Source organism: Salvia miltiorrhiza, chromosome 2, assembly GCF_028751815.1.
Source record: "Salvia miltiorrhiza cultivar Shanhuang (shh) chromosome 2, IMPLAD_Smil_shh, whole genome shotgun sequence".
Lineage (NCBI taxonomy): Eukaryota > Viridiplantae > Streptophyta > Magnoliopsida > Lamiales > Lamiaceae > Salvia > Salvia miltiorrhiza.
This window is the reverse complement of record NC_080388.1, coordinates 70884947-70904095: the sequence shown is the minus strand read 5'-3', so window position 1 is coordinate 70904095 and position 19149 is coordinate 70884947. Positions and strand designations below refer to the sequence as shown.

The window sequence follows — 19149 nt, the reverse complement described above, 5'->3', positions numbered from 1 at the left end:
CATTTACCTACACATATATATGTCACGAATAATACATTTTATGTGTGGAAAAAGATATTTATGATATACTGCAAAGATGATGTGGAAATGACATGGCATTTACACGTGGCAAATTTTATGTGTGGGTAAATCATCAAATATTTACCTACATATATATGTCACTAAATGTATATTTATATGTGTGGAGAAAAATATTTTTTTAGTAATTGTATTTTAGAAAAAATATTACTATTTTCAAATATTATACCTTTTATTAGTCAATTATAATCATAATTATAATTATATAAAAAAAAATCAAATACTCAACACATTAAATATTAAATATAACAAGAATATCATACAGAACATTTACATAAAAAAATATTTAACAAAATCAAAGTACAAGTCTGAAATTACTAACTACATATAATTTTAAATGTCTAAATTACTAAGCACTTAATCTACAACTCCAATTAATCTAGGACTCATAATTTTTCTTCAAGCTCTTGATCAAAAAGCAACTCCATTGTACATTGGAAAAGTTGAACATTGGCTAACCATCGTGACAACTTTTTCAATGACTCCTGCCAAGATAAGAGAAACAAGATATTAGTCAACATACACAATTTAACATATTTTAAGGTACAAATAACAAAGTTAAAATAACATATTTTAACATATAGGGGATGAATAAATTAAAGACTTCAGATGAGCGGATGAGTCGAATAAAGACTTGACAAGGACTTGGTATATAGAAAAATCAGTACACACGAATCATACTATTGAGAGCTCATGATAGTATGATTCTTTAGCAGAAAAATTCGCCATTTTTTCCATATATGTCACGCAAATTCAAGCATAAAACTAAGCATAAAATACGAATAAAGATCAAAATTCAATCAATCCAAAAGCTAAAAAAGGGGCTGCTGCAATTTACCAGAATAAACTCGAATTCTCTCCCCAAATTCCCCTCCCCACACAACCGGCAACAAATCCTGCGCCAGAGTTCAAAAACCAAATCAAATATCAATCCAAATACTTGAAATAAGCAAGCACAAATTGATTTTTTTTTTTAAATCTCGATTGTAACGCCGAGAGAGAGTTTACCTCAAGAAACGACATGTGCAGCTGGTGAAAAATCCTCTTTTTCACACAATTCCCCTCAAATTTGGAGCTCACCAATTAAATTCCGCAGAAAACCCTCTAACCTAAAAAGATTCGCGCTCAATTAGGTTTTCAACGCATTGATTCAAACCAGAGTCCTGGCGAGTCGCAGGCGCACGGAATGCGGCGATGGTCATACCATCGCAGCTGAGCAAGCAGATAATCTTTAGCAGTTCACTGATCCGTTCCCTTCGATTCTGCAACATTAATTCTAAATCAACTAATTAAAAGCAAGCATTCTTGATAATTTTGGTCATGGATGAGTAGTGAAACCTTAGCTGCAACACTTTGTGGATCTTTGGATTCTGCTGCAGCCTTGGGTTTCGCCTTTCTCTCCCTGCAACAACCAACCAAATTCAATTACCTCTCTCTTTAAACTCCAACGATTCCAACGGGCCTATAGAACGCGGTGCTGCGTGTTCTGGCCTGGAGGCGTGCGGCGGCTGATGCAGCAGAGCGGCGTGCGGCGGTGCTAGGGTGCAGAGCGGCGGGCGACGCTAGGGCGCAGAACGGCGGGCGACGCGCTAGGGTGCTCAGCGGCGAGCGGCTCCAGGGTTTCGATCCCTAGTGAAAAGGTGAAAGTGGAGATGGAATTAGCGTGAATTACACTTAGTAGTGGAAGCCAGAGAGTTTTGGTGGGGATGTGAAGTGGAGTAGTGGGAATATTAATTAGAATAGTATTTAGTGGGAGTTTTAGAAACTGGCGGTAAAATGAAATAATTTTGTAAAATAATTTTCTTATGTGAGTAAATCTTTTTATCCACACATAATAAAATGTCTTAAACTATTTAAAATCGTATACTGAATTTACCTACACATATTCAATTATGTGTAGGTATTTTGCCACACATAATTATGTGTGACAAATTATGTGTGGCTAAAATTTCCACGTCAGCATTAAATATATTAAGAGTTAAACGAAAAATAAAAAATAAAAAAATAAATGTGACTAAATATTTTTACCTACACATAATTAAATGTCATTAATTATTTAAAACTGTCTAATGAATTTACCTACACATATTTAATTATGTGTGGGTATATTGCCACACATAATTATGTGTGGCTAATTATGTGTGGCTAAAACCCTTATATTCTTGTAGTGAGAGAATTATTAACTTAGCATTTATTACCAAAAAAAAAATGGAATCTAAAAGAATTATGAGAAAATGACTTAAATTTAAAAACATTTAATTGCTTTTGTAGAATATATGCATTTTCCTTACATTTCTGGAATAGAAGTTGATTGTGAAGAAATGACTTTTTTGAGTATTGATTTGTGTTTAATACGTTATTCGAAAATTATGTGTCTTAATTTGTCGGAAATACATTTAATAATGCAGCCCATACATGAGAAGTGTTAGGCAAATAATAAAAGCAGAAAAGCTATCAACGTGCACATCTCGTAAACCACTTACCTAATTCATTTTTTTAAAAAACAAAATTTTCTTAAAATAAATTTAATAACTTGAAGTTCATTTGAAATATGTTACCAAACAAGTTGTTAGAAAATAATGATTCGTCTGTATTTTTATTACGGGACTAAAAGTGCATTTTATCCAAATTTTATTTCTCAACTTGAAATGATCAATTATATAGGCGTACGTGTAAATCATGTAGGTTTTACAAGAGTGTGTACATGTGATATTCACGGTCACATATCTAAAAATGGCGAATATATTGATTCTATAATGCGTAAGAAAATCATTTACGTTAGAAATCAATATTTCTCGTATGGTTTTGCATTGGGAAAATGCATTTCATAGTCCATATACGAGAACTATCGCTTGTGGCGGAGCCAAACTTTAGATTATGGGGAGGTCTAATTTTTTTAATAAAAATAATAATTAAATTAAAACTAAATAATAATATTAACATAATTACAATGTCATTTAAATTACATTACATAACAAGTAAAAGACAAAATAAACATAAATATTTTAAAAATCACACATTTCTCTCCTAATTTTCATGTTTTAAAATAAATCCCTATAATACCTTCAATAGTAACATTTACAAATATAAGTATATTTTAATAATAAAATTTTAAAAGGTGAAGTAACTTTTCAATATTAAATCTAAAAAATGAATCTCTAAAATTCTAGCATGATATGCACAAAATTAAGTGTTGACTTCATCAAAACGTTAATTCAACGCCAAAGTTTAATTGTATGTCAATTGCAAATTACAATACTCCCTCCTTCCACGAAAGAACTTCCTAGGAGGGAATGACACGAATTTTATGAAAAATGTTATTTAGTGTATTGAAAATAATGAAAAGGTGTTTTACTAATTCGTATTGAGAGTAATGAAAAGGTGAAAAGTATAGAGTAATGAAATATTTATAAGCTGTGGGGAATATTCCAAAAATAGGTAGAAAATTCTTTGTGGACGTTCCGAAAAGAAAAAATATGAAGTTATTTCGTGGACCGGAGAGAGTATAATAAAATAGCTCAAACCGATAATTTAGGAGATAAAATTTATATTTTTATATCTTTATAATATATTTAGAATAAAAACACAAAAATTCATGAATATATCAACTTGCAATTAATCCCTTCAACAGAAAAAGAAAAATGGCAAAAATGAGTGGTCTGTATCATCCAAGGATAGATTAGAGTAGAAGGACCATTGAGTTTACGTCTTGTGTTTGGTCTGCTACTACTATCATCAAATTACAAATAATATCAATCCAGATCATTTCTAGTTTGTCGAGTATGTCTGAAATCAATTTAGAAAGCGGCACGTTTTATTTTTCGATAATACTAATAATTGATGGCGCAATACTCTGCCGACTCATTAGAAATTCAGAATCTCTCACTATTGAAGTCAAAATTGATGGGCAATTTCATCAGTTTTCATGCAAACATTTCTGTGAGTGTTTGTGTTTATCTACGTTAAATCAATCACAACCCGTCCACGAAACCTCCCCCATGTTTTCATGATATTTTCAATAAAATGAGTTTGATTTGCACAAAATATACTCCCTCCGTCTCACTAGACTTGGCACACTTGTCTTTTTTGTTTGTCCCACTAGAATTGGCACTTTCCTAAAATAGTATGTGGTCCCTACTTTCTCTACTCACATAAAATAAGTGGACCCTACCTACTTTACACTCTTAACCCTTTATTCTTAATCTCCGTGCCCAACTCAAAAGTGTCAAATCTAGTGGGACGGAAGGAGTAACTTTTTTCACATTAGACACCTGCAGAGTGCAGGCTGCAGTGGTGGAGCGGGCCACAATAGGACTGTCGGAGGGCCCGTGGGCCCGTGGGCTCTCATGGATATTTTTATTAGTACTACTACTCCCTCCATCCCACGAATCTTGACACGTTTTCCTTTTTGGGCCATCTCACGAATCTTGACACATTTCCAAATAAGGTAAGTAATTATTACCTTCTTTCTTTCCTACTTTATCACTCTTATTACTTATCTCTCATATTTTATCACTTTTATACTTTATTAACTACACACTTAAAACACTAATTTACAATTCTTTAATTCTCGTGCCAAAACCAAACGTGTCAAGATTCGTGAGACGGAGGGAGTATTATTCAACAAGTAAAATAAAATTATGACATTTTATTCTAATTGATATATTTATTTTGTAGTGTAACGTTGAATTTTCATTAAGGTTATTGGAGTTTTTATAGTGCGTATATAAGAATCAAATTTCAAAAAATTTATTCATTAAATTGATATTCCTAATTTACTTTTTAGCTTGAAGTGTTCAAATATTTGGAAACAAATTAAATTATTTTGTTTTTGTAAGATGTATGCTTCAATACCTTGACGTTGTCTTATACTCTCTTTGTCTCATTTTACTTGACTTAATTTTTTCGACACAGTTATTCAGAATAGTAATATTATAGTGTAAAAATATGTGAGTTCATATTTAATATATAATAAAATGATTACCCAAAAAGGAAATATGTCAAGTCAAATGAGGTAACAAAAAAAATACAAATCAAGTCAAATGGAATGAATGAAGTATTATTAAAAAGCATTTAATTAAATGGAATCTGAATGTGTAGGTGTATAGAAAAAATGACTTTAATTAGTTAGAAATAACTTTTTTTTTTTTTTGAGAAAGTTCTTAGCAAATCTAGAGTATTGTAAAACAATTACAGTCTTGTATAATTTCTAATAAAGTTATAATATAGAATTTTAATAACAAAAATAAATAAAAATGAATATTATGAGAAATTATTTCTAACTCCTTTTAAAATAAAAAGATGGTAATGAGATTTGACAGACTGGGCGAATCTTCCAACATATACTGAAAATGATTGCTCAATAAGTTAATTTGATCTTAATTTTAATCAATATATAGGGCATACCAAATTTAGTACGAATCAATTAGCCGTCACGGATCAAATGCTTATCATGTTTTCTATTTAAGGAAAGGAGAAAGCTATTTGATGACTCAATTACAAATTACAAAAAAGATAAAAAGGAAATCTGTGCAACACAACAATCATTTTTTTGTGTAACTTAAATGTTACTATCAAATTATCATTTGAATTTTTTCACTAGTAAAATATACGCATCAATTAAATAAAACAATGATCTAACTTTAAAAGAAATATAAACAAACTTTCAACACAAAAAACAGAACCAATTAAGCAGTAAAACTTGAGTCTGAAAAGGCTTCATGTATTATAAACATTAACTTCTAACATGATAATCTCAGTTCATATATAGACTAGATGTTTATAATCCAAAAAAATAAACTCAGAAAATTAATTCTAAAAAAAATACACTTCTCCAAATTTAAGAAAAAGCAGATTTCAAATATTATAAAGTCAGCTCATGTGTAAGATCAAATACCTTTCACTCCCATCAAATGTAGGTTGATCTTCTCAGACAGTGTATGCTTGCTGGATCGTATCTATATCGAGACCCTTGAGCCTAACAACGGACTCAACGTGCCCTTTCAACGTGTGCAGCTCCCGTAACCTATGCCCAACGACACAATGTGAGCTACCCATATCAGCAAGAATGTACAGAGCAATCGATACTAGAAGAAAATCAAGTCATCAATATCCTTACCGTGCTATCTCAGCTCTTCGTTTAGCTTCCTCTGCCAACTGGTTGAGCTCGGAGAAATTGTTCCCCTCGTTGAAAAGTTTGGTGTCTGGCACTTGCAGCCCGTGAAGGGTTCTCTGCGCATGTGCCCATTGAAGCTCACGGTGCTCCTTACCGAAATCCTTTTGTCTGGTGAAAGCAATCTGCAACGCGAGAAACAAACCATCACAACAGAAATGAATGAGGTGTTGGTTTTCTGTGTGTAAAATTGATTGAGAGTTACCCTTCTTTCAAGAACAAGATCCCAAGCTCTGCCACTAAGAGCATAACGCGTGAAGAATTTGATGATGTCGAGTGGAATGTAGGTGATGATGTTGTAGAGCCAGATCACGCCTGCCCAGCCCCAACCGATTCCTTCAATTGCTGCAAAGCTCCAGCTTGCATATACCGCGATCAGAGTAGCAACCTGAAGGCGATACAAGCACCTACGAGATTAGGTTTATGTAATAGTGAAACCTCAATCAACGGGAATGATGGTCAAATTGCTAACCAGTTGGGCAATGGCAAATGCAGCCACAAGCAACAAACCGGGGCGCTCAACAAACGACCAGCTTCTTGACCGTGTCACGAATATGAGAGCCTGGCTGATGGTGCTCACTTGCAGATATATTGCTGAAGCGAGCTTCCTGAAGTCGTCGTGGGCAGTTTTCTCGAGCGTTGCCACCCCAAATACTCTCTGCCAAATTATCGGGCAGCAAATGAGGGAAAAATATAATCAAGAACAACCAATGTATGTGTGCACAGCTAGTATAGATCACATGATGTATAACTATGAGCAAACTTACAGGAAAGAAATTTGTTTTGTATGCTGCCCAAAAGAAGATGACAGTCATCATTGCCAAGTAACCACCAAGAACGATCCCGGTTGCAAAGATTTCAGCGAGCTTCCAGCTATCCGGCAGAGGAGATGGTTTAACTCTATCTTTCGATATAGTCATGATGGTACCTTGATCATACAAGTTGCAACGTAAGTTCCACAAAAATGTAAAGCAAAAGAGACAAGTCGAAATGCTGGATTCACCAGATAGTCAAGATGGTCATTTAGAGGTGAAAACTAAACAAAATGTTTGGCAGTTAAAAGTACTTTAAGAAAGTAGGTACTTTTTACTCTATACTTTCCCAAATGCATTGTGCCATTGTGTGTGTCTCTGTCTGGAGGGGGGGAGAGAGAGAGAGTGATGGGGTAAGAGCTAACCATCATTGAGTATTGCAATGATAAGAACCATAAAAGGTGGAAAGTCGAATTCCCAAATCAGCGCTAACATCATGAAACCAACCTTGGTACATGAAAAGAAAGGGAAAGACATCAAACTACTGCATAATGAAAAATGATAAAATCTAGCAATAAGGAATTCGTGGGGTGCTGGAAAACCAGTGCCAATAATAACTTACCACGATACGAATTGTAATAGAAACAGCATAAATCTGTCAAAAACCACGGAAATTGGTGAGATCGCGAAATATTTGAAGCAAGCTCATGAGTAGCGCCTGAAAAACTTGAATTTTTGCTTCACTAATATGTGAACAGTAGACCCATCAAGCAAGAGGTGTACCGTGTAATTCTTCATCCTTTGGAAGATCGCTCGACTAGTTAGAACAGCACTAATGATAACACTGAGTCCAGGTTCAGTAAGGACAATGTCAGAGGCGCTGCGTGCTGCATCAGTAGCATCGGCTACAGCAATGCCGATATCAGCCTTCTTCAGAGCAGGAGCGTCATTCACTCCATCACCAGTCATTCCACATATGTGTTTTCTAGCTTGCAGGCGCTTTACAATTTCATATTTATGCTCTGACCAATATCCAATATGAACATATAAGAACTCGAGAATGCATTCATTAGGATGAAATAGGTGCATGAGGTTCCAATTCGAGAGAGAAAGAGTCGTTACCTGGGAAGACACCAGCAAAACCATCAGCTTTCTCAATGAGCTCATCAATTGGTAGAGCAGCAATCGATTCATCCTTATCTTGTCCCAGTAAAGCTGATGAGGGATACATGTTAGTTCCCATTCCTAGCCTTCGCCCCGTTTCCTTTCCTATTGCAAGCTGATCCCCTGTTGAAACAGACAGATTTGGCATCTAAGTCCCATAGTAGCTGAGTACAAGTAAAATAAAAGTTAAAGATTAACTCCAATACAGATTATGCAGAAGAGTTTATGTTAGTCTATGTGTTGCTTTTGAGAAGCGGAGTCAATTACAACACGGAAATTACTAGAGAAACATCATAGTAACACATCCTGCAATTCGCAGGTTAACTGCCTAAATACATGATCATCATTCAAGCTTGTAATAGCACGTTGTCATTTCTTAAAAAAAATTAACATGAAGAGTTACCAGTTATCATTTTGACATTTACTCCAAGATTTAGTGCCCTTCTTATAGTTTCTGCACTGTCGTGTCTAGGTGGATCAAAGAGAGGCATGAGACCGATGAATTGCCATGGTCCTCCAGGACTATCTTTCGTTCCTTCTGGAAGCTCCTGCAAGAAATGTATGATAGTTCGTATGATAGTTCGACACATAGTATCAGGAGATAGAAGCACGGTATCATAATGAATACCTGGTATGCCACGGCAAGTGATCTTAGACCTCGTTCTGCAAACTTATCGATCACAGCATGAACCCTTCGCTCTATGTCTGACTTATTGTGTGCAAGGTTTAGAATCTGAGAATGCATGTCGGGGACCATATTTGAGGAGTGCCGTTCATGAAAACAAGGAAAAAACCGGCATGAACAATGACAAACTGTACGGTCTGTACCTGCTCCGGTGCGCCTTTGCTGACCCTGTGCCACTTTCCTTCGCTATCTATGTAAGTCAACGCTGTCCGCTTGTCAGTGGGGTTAAAAGGAAGGAAATGGACTTCTCGAACTCCAGCACGTGCCTGTTCACGATTTTCTTGAAGTCAAAAAATCGCAAAAGAGCTCAAAACATTCCAGACTTGAGGCAGATAGAGTGTGCCAAGAGCCACTACCTCTTTCGGATCAGCCAGCATTCCTACGATAGCAGCATCTATGGCGTCCTGGTTCTCTGTTCGAGAGGCTCTAGCTGCCATCAGAACAACGGTATCTGCATCAACACCTTTTGCAAAAACCTGTGGACAAGAAGATACAATCAATATACAAGCACACATGCATCTAAATCATCAGAAGAAGGAGCATGAGCATGAGCATGAGTAGACCTCGATGAGATTCTTATCAACGGTAAGTTTGTTCAGTGTCAGAGTCCCTGTCTTGTCGCTGCAAAGCACATCCATGCCGGCCATCTCTTCTATAGCAGTCATCCTCTTCGTTATAGCTCCCTGTCAATAGTTAGATATCTCGTTGTGTTATGGTATGTTCAGTAAACACCAAACCAACTAAACCAATGTACAAATCCTAAGAATCAAGAAAACCTGTTGAGCCAGACGATGAGAACCAATGGCCATTGTAACCGAGAGGACGGTTGGCATGGCTATCGGAATACCTCCAATGAGGAGAACAAGAAGATTGTCAATCCCGGGGCGGTACTTCCTATGTTGAATAGGGTACATCACTATTATCTCTATAACCATACCCACCGCGATAGAGCATATGCAGAAGTTTCCAATCGCAGTTAAAACCTAAGCATATGCAATACAATAATGGAAATAGATTAGCAAATAGAGGTCCATATCAAATATGAAGAGTGCTTATGTAATAATGCAACATGCCTTTTGGAAGTGCCCGACTTGATTAGTGCTGTCGACAAGGTGAGCAGCCTTTCCGAAGAAGGTGTGAACCCCGGTTGCAATAACAACAGCTTCGAGCTCTCCCTGCTTGCACGTGGAACCAGAGTAGACGCCGTCCCCTGGCCCCTTTGTCACAGGAAGGGACTCTCCCGTCAAAGCAGACTGCAAACAAGATCACGAATTCACTAAATAAAATGACACAAAACTCAGGATGCAGTCGACAGAAAGACACATACCTGATCAATTTTAAGCGGATCGCCATCCAAGAGACGAGCATCAGCAGGAACTATGTCTCCAAGCTTTATGCTAATAATGTCTCCAGGCACCAACACGCAAGCCTCTTCTTCGCTCCACCTCCCATCTCTAAGAACCTTCAGAAGATAACCACAGATCAAACAAGCATCCACAAATATGTAACCACAGGAGTTTCCAAGAGAAGGTGATGTCAAACTTTTGCTTTTGGAGCAAGACGAGCCATGAGAGCAGCTGCTGCGTTGCCAGCATTGTTCTCCTCGATAAAACTAATGGTCGAGTTGATGATTAACAAGGTGATGATGCCGACAAAGTCCTGCCAATCCGGAGGCTTTCCCTGTCATGTTCAAATCAAGGGTCAGTGTCTCCTCCACAGAAAACACCCTTAAAAAACTTTGCCCTACAAACGAGGTCCATACCCCTCCGTTAGCAAGGGCGATTGCCATGATTGCCGCCGCCTCCATAACCCATGAAAGAGGATTCCACATAAACCCCAAAAACTTCAGGAATTTACTCTCCTACAGCAAGCAGAAACCCATAAACTTAGCTTCATCGTTGAACTCCAACCCAATATGAACAGAATCATCAATCATCAAGAAAAAAATCTTAAAAAGAAAACAACTCATAACTACGTATCTAAACAAGCAAACTACTAGTAGTACATAAACAAACTAATAAAAGTAAAGACAAAGGTGGAACAGAAGAATTAATGATGCAAACTTTACTTCTAACACTAAAAATGAACTAAACACATAACTGCAAGGAAATGTAAGGACAAAATATCAATTAAGAATCAACACCTTCTTTTCTTCAAGCTTGTTGTATCCAAAAATGTTCAACCTCTCTTCAGCAGCCTCACTAGTGAGGCCCTCTTTGGTACATCTCAGATTCTCAAACACCTCATCAATGGGGATGTTTTCCTGCACACACAGACACAATAGCCATTAGCACAGAACTTGACAAAATCAAGACACATCCCACAACCAATAAAATGAATAAAACTCAGCTGGTCGGATCCATTACCAAGTCCACTGTCTCCCTCAAGACAGCATCAAGAACTTCAGGCTTCTCCTCTCCCATCTTCACAGAAACCAAAAAAACTACAAAAAAACAATTTCTTGAATCAAGAAGCTAGTTCAAGAAACACCATGGGTTTCAAGAGCTGTCGAAGCAGCTGCAGTGTAGAACGAAATCAAACGCACCCCACTTAAAAGGGGAACGGCTTTATAGCATTACAAGAAGCCGAATTTGAAGACAGCAAAAAATGAGGCCAGCCCACCAGCTCCAAATCTACAAGCAGTGGTGACAGTTACAGCGGTGCATTTCCCATTATCATTTATTTTATTCATAGAATTCCACCAGAATATGTGTTATTTCTCAAAGAAATTGATGTAACAAAGAAATTGCAAGGGCTGTAACAACTAATAACCAAACCTTCATTGTAAACATGTATGTTTCGAAAAAAAAAGGTACTTGAACCATCACACAGCAATTACTTTTACCTTGTACTGTTGATGAAGAAAGTGATTATAGTCCAAAAATTTAACCTTTTCTGAAGTGTCGTTTCTTGGGTTTTGTATTACTACTTTAAAGGCAAAAGTAAAGTTTGGATTTGAAAAGATTTTCATGTGTTGGTGGATTATTAGATAGAAACCATCAAACCAAATAGCAGATTGGCCGAGAATCATAACCGCACATGGCGCCTCTCCCCTCTCTATCTTAAGCTAATTGCGGGCAAATCGCATTTTATCCGTTTAATGGATTTATTATTTTGAGTAATGATATCTATTTTTTCCTAATCAATAAAAGAACAAAATAATGTTAATTATAAATAGAGTAAAATTTTGGAATAGCAAAAATGGATCATAAAACACAAATTATGGCAACTTATTGAAAAAACATAAATTTTGGCCATTTTTATAGCTTTGGGACGTTTTTGCCCTTAATTGGGCGGACTGGGTAGGGTCAGGAGCGCGGGTCGCGTGCCGGGTAGGATCAGGCACGCGGGTCGGGTTAGGCACTTATGGCACTATTAGTGCCAACGAAATTTTTTTTACTCCCCCTGCCCTGTCTAACCCCCCAGACCCCCGACTCCACCCACCCCCAAGCCAAAAAAAAAAAAAAATTACTCCCCCTAGATAAAAATAAATCAAATTTTACTTTTGTTATTTTATTTTATGGCACTAATAGTGCCATAAGTGCCAACGAAAATCCAAAATAAAATAAAGTAAAATGATCTTTTTAGCACTTAGTGCCATAAGTGCCAAACATGCAGAACAAATATGGAAACAACAACATCATCTAAACCCTAAATGGAACATTTAAACCCTAAATAGATAATCTAAACCCTAAATGGAATATCTAAACCCTAGGGGAAGTGTTTAAAAAGTTCCGTTTGGCTTGGGGGTGGGTGGGGTCGGGGGTCGGGGGGGTAGACAGGGCACGGGGAGTAAAAAAAAATTTTCGTTGGCACTTATGGCACTAATAGTGCCATAAGTGCCTAACCCGACCCGCGTGCCTGATCCTACCCGGCACGCGACCCGCGCTCCTAACCCTACCCAGTCCGCCCAATTAGGGGTATATTAGGCATATTGCCTAATTAATGGCCATAATTTGTGGTTTTTCAATTAGTGGCCAAATATTGTGTTTGCATGTTCAATGTGGCCATTTGACACCATTGTTTCTTATAAATATTTCATATAAAAGTAACTACTCCCTCCGTCTCATTATTAAAGTCTCATTATTTTTTTCACAAAAATTATAAAATACTCCCTCCGTCTATGAAAGAACTTCCTAGGAGGGAGTGACACGGGTTTTAAGAAAAAATATTGTTGAGTGTATTGAGAGTGGAGAAAAGGTAGTTGAGTATATTGGGATTGGTGAAAATGTGTTATAATTAATATTGAGAGTTGTGAAAAGTGAAAAGTAAGAGTAATTATAAGTGGTGGGGTATAGTCCAAAAATAGTAGAAAGTTCTTTTGTGGACGTCCCAAAAAGGAAAGATAGGAAGTTCTTTCATGTACAGAGGGAGTATATAAAAAGTAGAAAAAGTGAATTTGTGGAAATTATTTATATATTAGGTATATGAAACACCAGCCTGCCCAACAACACATAGAACACTCGCACAAATACTATAGATGATACCTAGTATGATGCAACAACACAATTAATATCAAAAGCAGCAATAAAAACGAACACAATAATACACGGTGTGGTAATCCAGTTTGGTGATAGAACACCTACTTCTGGGGGCCTAACGATCAACACTAGTAAAAACTTGAAAGCTAGATAACTGTCACACCTCAATTCTTGAATGAATAAATATAATCGAGGTGCAACTAATTCATAGAAATAAACAAGGAACAACCTTGTTAAAACCCGAATAATAAGATAACGAGTCGGGCCCCAATTCTTGAATGAATAAATATAATCGAGGTGCAACTAATTCATAGAAATAAACAAGGAACAACCTTGTTAAAACCCGAATAATAAGATAACGAGTCGGGCTAGGCCCCTTTGGATCACAAGTTTTGTTTCATGTTTCTGACAACCGACGTTCATTAACATAAAACTAGAAATTTTAAATTGAAGCTCGACATGAAGTCATCTTAAGTTGAGAAAACAAAAGGTGTATAAGAGTTATTACTACAGCGGAAGTCTATATAGAAATTGAACCTTAGCCTCAGCTCAGTCCCGTCAGCACCGGCCAGCCAACTTGAAAATATTTGAAAGTATTTTTGGGCTAAGTACTAATGTACTCAGTGGGCATGCATTTTCATAAACATTTCATATTTTCGTAAAGACAGTTTATCCAATCATACTTGACATAACTTAGAAGGTTTTAAAGTGAAAGGACTTCTAAGCATGTTAAAATAATTTCTTTCATTTGTGCGCACATGTCACACACCCTTTCCGTTACTCGCTGTGATCCCGGATCTTTTAGCCATCGACGGATCCATTACTCCCGTTTGCTTGAACTGAGGGCGTAACCCAGCCAAGTTCCTATTTGGGACCCAATGCTCCGGAACACATCCCGTCGAGCACCCTTATAACGCCTCATACATGATTAGTGCCCGATGGAGATCAACCCACCAGATCAGCTAATAGGTGTACACAATTCCCAAATAACGTGTTAGGTCAAGAGATAACCTCGATCGATTCATTATTGCGAGCCTTAAACGGAGCAGAGTGCACAAAATATTTTATTGGATAAACAGTTTGCATTTTATTGAATAAACAATTTGCATTTCATTAAAACATTTAGAGCTTAATAACTCAATCATACTTTATACATTTGGAAAGTAAGCCCACCTGGTTAGGCAAAGCCTGAAGATCATAATCACATAAACTCATCTTGGGAAAGCAGCGCTAATCCCCTTGATTCACAAAGCCTACAAGAAATTCTACTCTTACTAGGTCTCTTGAATCTAACTTAATATCTTAGGAAAAATACTTAACATTCTATAATTCGTCACGCCGGGTTTCAAAATTTAATAATAAGAATTGAAAACTAATTTTCTTGAGTCTAGGACACCAACAATATCCTTACTCGATTTTCTTTAATAATTGAATTTAATGAAAACCAATTTAAATCATGAGTACTTTTATTTGCAAAAATGCATATGCAAATTCGTTTCATGCTTAATCATATAATAAGTAATTACATGGCTTAGCCCACTGGCCACCGGGTCCTCACTTAAGTGAAGTGACCCGGGTTCGATCCCTCTTGGGAGCGAATTGGAGATTGGAGATATAAGGTGGATTTGGTGAATGGAGAGATAAGGTGGTTCTTGGAGTGGATGGGGAACTAATTACTAACATCTAACATGACTTTGATCGATCAAAAAAAAAAAAAATAATAATAATAATAATAATAATAAGTAATTACATTCAATATATGCACATAATAATATCATAATTATCATGCATCAACCCTAAAATAATTAAATGAAAGCCCATTTTCCTTATGAAATTCACAGCCCAAATATTAAAAGCAAAATTACCCAAATGATTAAGTAAGGGCAGCCCAGACTTAAATAAATGAATGTGGCCCAAACTTAATAGAGCACAAGGCCCAAACCCCAGCCCAACACTTAAACCCTATCTTCCCCCTTCTTCTCTAATCCTCACAGCCGTTCCATCACCTCTCTCTCTCTCTTTTTCTCTCAAAATTCGCCCCTCCCTCTCAGCCACAAGTTCCGGCGCCGTGGCTCCGTCTCCGGCGAAAGGCTACCGGCCTCATCTCCCTCTGACCTTTCTCTTCCTCAAATCCATCTTTCTCTTCTGCTGAAATCAGTTTCAGCCGTACACCCCCTTCATCTCCTCTCGAACCTGAACAACCGCCGATCTTCCCTCCCTTTCTCCTCATTCATGAAATCTCCCTCACAACCACGACCACCTTCTTCCTTGACAACGGCGATAGGTACCGCCGCCGCCTCCCTCTGTTCTCACTCTCTGCCTCTTTCTCTCTCGTGCTCCGGCTCAGAACAGCGTGAAGTCGCCGCCTGAAGCTCTAGGCTAAGCATCCCCCGACTGACCCCCATACCGACACCCTTCCCTTCAATTTTCGGCGACCACATCGGCTGCCATGGCCGCCTTCGTTGATTCAACCCTCAAGTCTCTCTCTCTCTCTCCTATAGTCGGACAGTCAGCAGCGCTCTGCCACCACCATCGACACACACACACCACGGTCCTCTCATTCTTCGCCCTTGGCCGGATAACAGCAGCTTCAGCCGCCGCCATCGACGTCAACCATCTGTCTCCCTCTCTCATATCGCAGGACGGACACCACCGACGCCTTGACTCGATACTCACAACCGCCACAACAAAAGCCAAAATAACCCAAGACCCAAGTTTGATTCATACAGCATACAAAACATTGTAAAAGCAGTCCATGAAATTTATACTGTATGCATATATCAAGTAAAGTTCACATTTTTTTTTCAATTAGCATGCTTATACAAAATGAAATCTTATGCAGTTTAATGCTCATGAAAATTTGACGAAACTGGTTGAGTAGAATAGGCAAGGGAGTTTATAGATGAACCTTTAGGAGTTTTGAGTTGAGCCGTTGAAATCTGAAATGGTTCGATTGCTTGATTTGTGAGGAGAATGAATTGCTTTCTGTCTCAACTTGGCACAGCAAAATAATTTGTATGAATTGAGTGAAGGAGAGCTTGGATATGGTATACTTCTGGATGCTGAGGAGTTATGGAGCACTTAAAGTTTAATTGGGGTTGCTTTGAAGTGGTGGGAGTACGTGAGTGATAAGGGGGAAGCATGGTATAAGGGCATCCACTGTCGGAGGAAGTTATGGGGTAGTAGTGAGGTAGTACCATAGTGAGGGATAAAATTTTGGGGTAGCAATTTGGATGGGGAAGTTCTGCCACTGCCCGGATAGTTATTTAAATTGTGGACCCCATCGTTACTTTTCAATTGTTTCTTTTTTTATTATTGTTTTTTTTTGTGTAGTGGTAAATATAATAATAATGATAGTGAGGTCCATGAATAGTTAAATATGAGGTAGTGGCACAGTGGAGAAAATATGAAAAATGAGGTAGTTGTTGAGGTGGCACACATGTGGCACCACTATGGGGTAGCACCATAGTGGATGCTCTAAGGTGGTTGATTTGACAATTAAATTCCCTCAGGATTAAATTATCGGCATTGTAATATTTCTTCAGGGTTTGCTAGATGAATAGCTCGTGTAAATGTTAAATGCTCAATTTAAATAAATATGCGATGCATAAGAATTTAAATAACATAAACTTTCAAAAATTATTTTTGTTGGAATTAAGGTAAATTCATTTTCTTTTATCCAGCGTGAATCATCTTAATTCTAAGTTCAAAATGATTCTAAACTTAGGTAACGAAATACAGGGTATTACAATAACACTAATTTTCTAAGTGTGAACCCCTACGAACACACTTACTCCCTTACAACTCAAACACCAACTCACAAAGGAGATAAACAGAACAACTACTTTGCTATCAACAAAATTAAATGCAAAGTAAGAAAATACTATAACATATAAACCAAGCAATAATGTTCTTACTCTAAAAAACGTGTTGCTCACCAACTGCTTGAATAAATGCACGAAAAAGCTATTCTTGGACGATCCGACTTATATAGAAGAAATCAAGGATTCCTTCTTTGATTGGAACTCATCCTTGATAAGTTTGAGTCGATCCAGGAGATAAGGAGAAGTCCTTCATCGAATATAACTCTGACATAGCTATCTTGGACTTCAAATATATCTTTAACAAAATCTTCAAGAAAAATTTTAGAGCAGTTGGTATTACTTTCGGTATCTCAGACAGTATCAATGATCAACTAAATAGCTATATAAATGATAATACATAAAATAGAGTAAATCCTACTTTAACAGAATATATTGTTAAAAATGGAATATAATAGTTGTAATGGAACATTCCATTATAGAAAGTGAAACATTTATAATGAAACGGAGGGAGTATAATTTTTGTGATAGCCAAAAGGACAAATATTTTAATTGGACGGAAGGTTTTCTTTAGGATAATAGACAAATGCTTTTACAATCATTTCTTTAAATGGAAGTCATTACAAAAAATAAAATAAAAATAGTGGAAGTCTGATTAATTTTATTTCTCTAATGATTTTTATTCTCTAATAAAAAAAAATATTTATAATTTGCATTTTGGTACATGTGTGTCCGTTGATTATAATATTTAACTATTTTATTATAAATCCTATGATAGTAAGTCAAAAAGTGATTTATTTATTAGTGAAAAACTACCCAAGCGTTAATTTAGTCGAGTGTTAATTTATTTTTTATAATATATCAGTAACAGTCCTATGCATAATTTCATCAGTAATTTCAGTTTGATTACGATAATTGAAGTCGCTTTCATATTAATAAAAAAATTATTTAATTACAAATTAATGTTCATTAAATTAGAATGCATATTAAGCAATAAAACTCAATATTTGGCCATCTATTTTAAAACCATAAAGTTTGGTCATTTTTTACAATTTCGAATTGTATTGTCCTTAATTTGAGCGGATCGGATCGAGTTGGGTGCGGATTCGGGTGGTACTTTTGGCACCAACCAAGAAAAATTAAGTAATTTGGTATTTTTGGCACAAATAACAATATTAGTGTCAAAAGTACCAAATTGCTTGGTATAATTATTCGTTCTAAGTAATTTGGTACTTTTGGCATAAATTATAACATTAGTGTGAAAAATACCACCCGAACCCTCGCCAACCCAATTCAGTTCATCCAAATTAAGGGCAATACAGTTTGAAATTGTAAAAATTATTTAAAATTTTGTGTTTTTAAGATGAAGGGCCAAATATTGAGTTCTAATTAAATCCTCAATATAACTATATAAGTATATATTATTTTTTAATTTTTAAGGAATATGTTCGACACCACATATCTATAGATTTTTTTTTTCTTTGAGAAAATATCTCTATAGATTAATAGATTGGTAATTTTTGAGAGAGATGTGCAGCAATTGTTGTGCTATCTTCATAGAAAATGGATGAAACTGTTCACCAAGTACATGACAAAAAATTGCAAGCTACCATCATTTTATTTTTATTTTTTTGCAATGAAAGAAACCTTAGTTGCTTCATGATCCAGTCAACCTTATTAAAAATCTTGAATAATTTTTTTTTTGTGAAACCAACAAATCTTGAGTAATTATTTTATTCGTATTGAAGCTTTTTTTGGAAGTTGATAACTTCTTGGCAAAAGTTAATTGATTGTGTTAGAATTGTTAAAAGGCTTGAAAATATCATGATCCAAATAATTAAACCTCAAAAGTACATGTCGACCAAAGTAATACACACGGATTATATATTATCTTTTGGTGTGTGACATCACTTCTTTTTGATATTTTAATGTGGAAAAGACAAAAGGAAAGAAAAAATATATGGTTCAGCAAAGTATAGGTAAACTAGAGTCCATG

General features: G+C 36.3%; 1 protein-coding gene and 1 long non-coding RNA gene across 5 annotated transcripts; both read right to left on the bottom strand.

The window, feature by feature from the left end:
- Positions 1 to 299: 299 nt before the first annotated feature.
- LOC131008880 (uncharacterized) lies at positions 300 to 1803 on the bottom strand. The gene is made up of 4 exons (XR_009096361.1): positions 1417 to 1803; positions 1087 to 1340; positions 917 to 974; positions 300 to 563 (listed from the first exon to the last, which is right to left on the bottom strand). It is a non-coding gene; the product is annotated as an uncharacterized LOC131008880 (long non-coding RNA).
- Positions 1804 to 5779: 3976 nt separating this feature from the next.
- LOC131008878 (plasma membrane ATPase 1) lies at positions 5780 to 16547 on the bottom strand. 4 transcript variants are annotated; one of them, XM_057935980.1, is made up of 22 exons: positions 16241 to 16547; positions 11218 to 11294; positions 10995 to 11114; positions 10614 to 10712; positions 10394 to 10531; positions 10179 to 10313; positions 9925 to 10104; positions 9628 to 9834; positions 9415 to 9534; positions 9208 to 9327; positions 8995 to 9117; positions 8795 to 8899; positions 8570 to 8714; positions 8125 to 8289; positions 7786 to 8024; positions 7625 to 7657; positions 7428 to 7509; positions 7018 to 7178; positions 6723 to 6908; positions 6456 to 6638; positions 6197 to 6375; positions 5780 to 6103 (listed from the first exon to the last, which is right to left on the bottom strand). In XM_057935980.1, exons 2-22 carry the CDS (start codon positions 11272 to 11274, stop codon positions 6007 to 6009), a joined length of 2874 nt encoding a protein of 957 aa, XP_057791963.1. In that variant the 5' UTR covers positions 11275 to 11294; positions 16241 to 16547; the 3' UTR covers positions 5780 to 6006. The 4 variants fall into 4 exon arrangements, with proteins under 4 accessions (XP_057791963.1, XP_057791961.1, XP_057791960.1 ...); XM_057935978.1 differs by lacking the exon at positions 16241 to 16547 and adding an exon at positions 11697 to 11925; XM_057935977.1 differs by lacking the exon at positions 16241 to 16547 and adding an exon at positions 11397 to 11647.
- Positions 16548 to 19149: the final 2602 nt, after the last annotated feature.

Coding starts and splice junctions, on each gene's coding strand:
- LOC131008878 (XM_057935980.1), bottom strand. CDS start 11,274: ATGGGAGAGGAGAAGCCTGAAGTTCTTGATGCTGTCTTGAGGGAGACA. Junction 8,715..8,794: donor CACTTGCCGTGGCATACCAG/GTATTCATTATG, acceptor CATTTCTTGCAG/GAGCTTCCAGAAGGAACGAA. Junction 6,376..6,455: donor ATCTTGTTCTTGAAAGAAGG/GTAACTCTCAAT, acceptor CTCGCGTTGCAG/ATTGCTTTCACCAGACAAAA.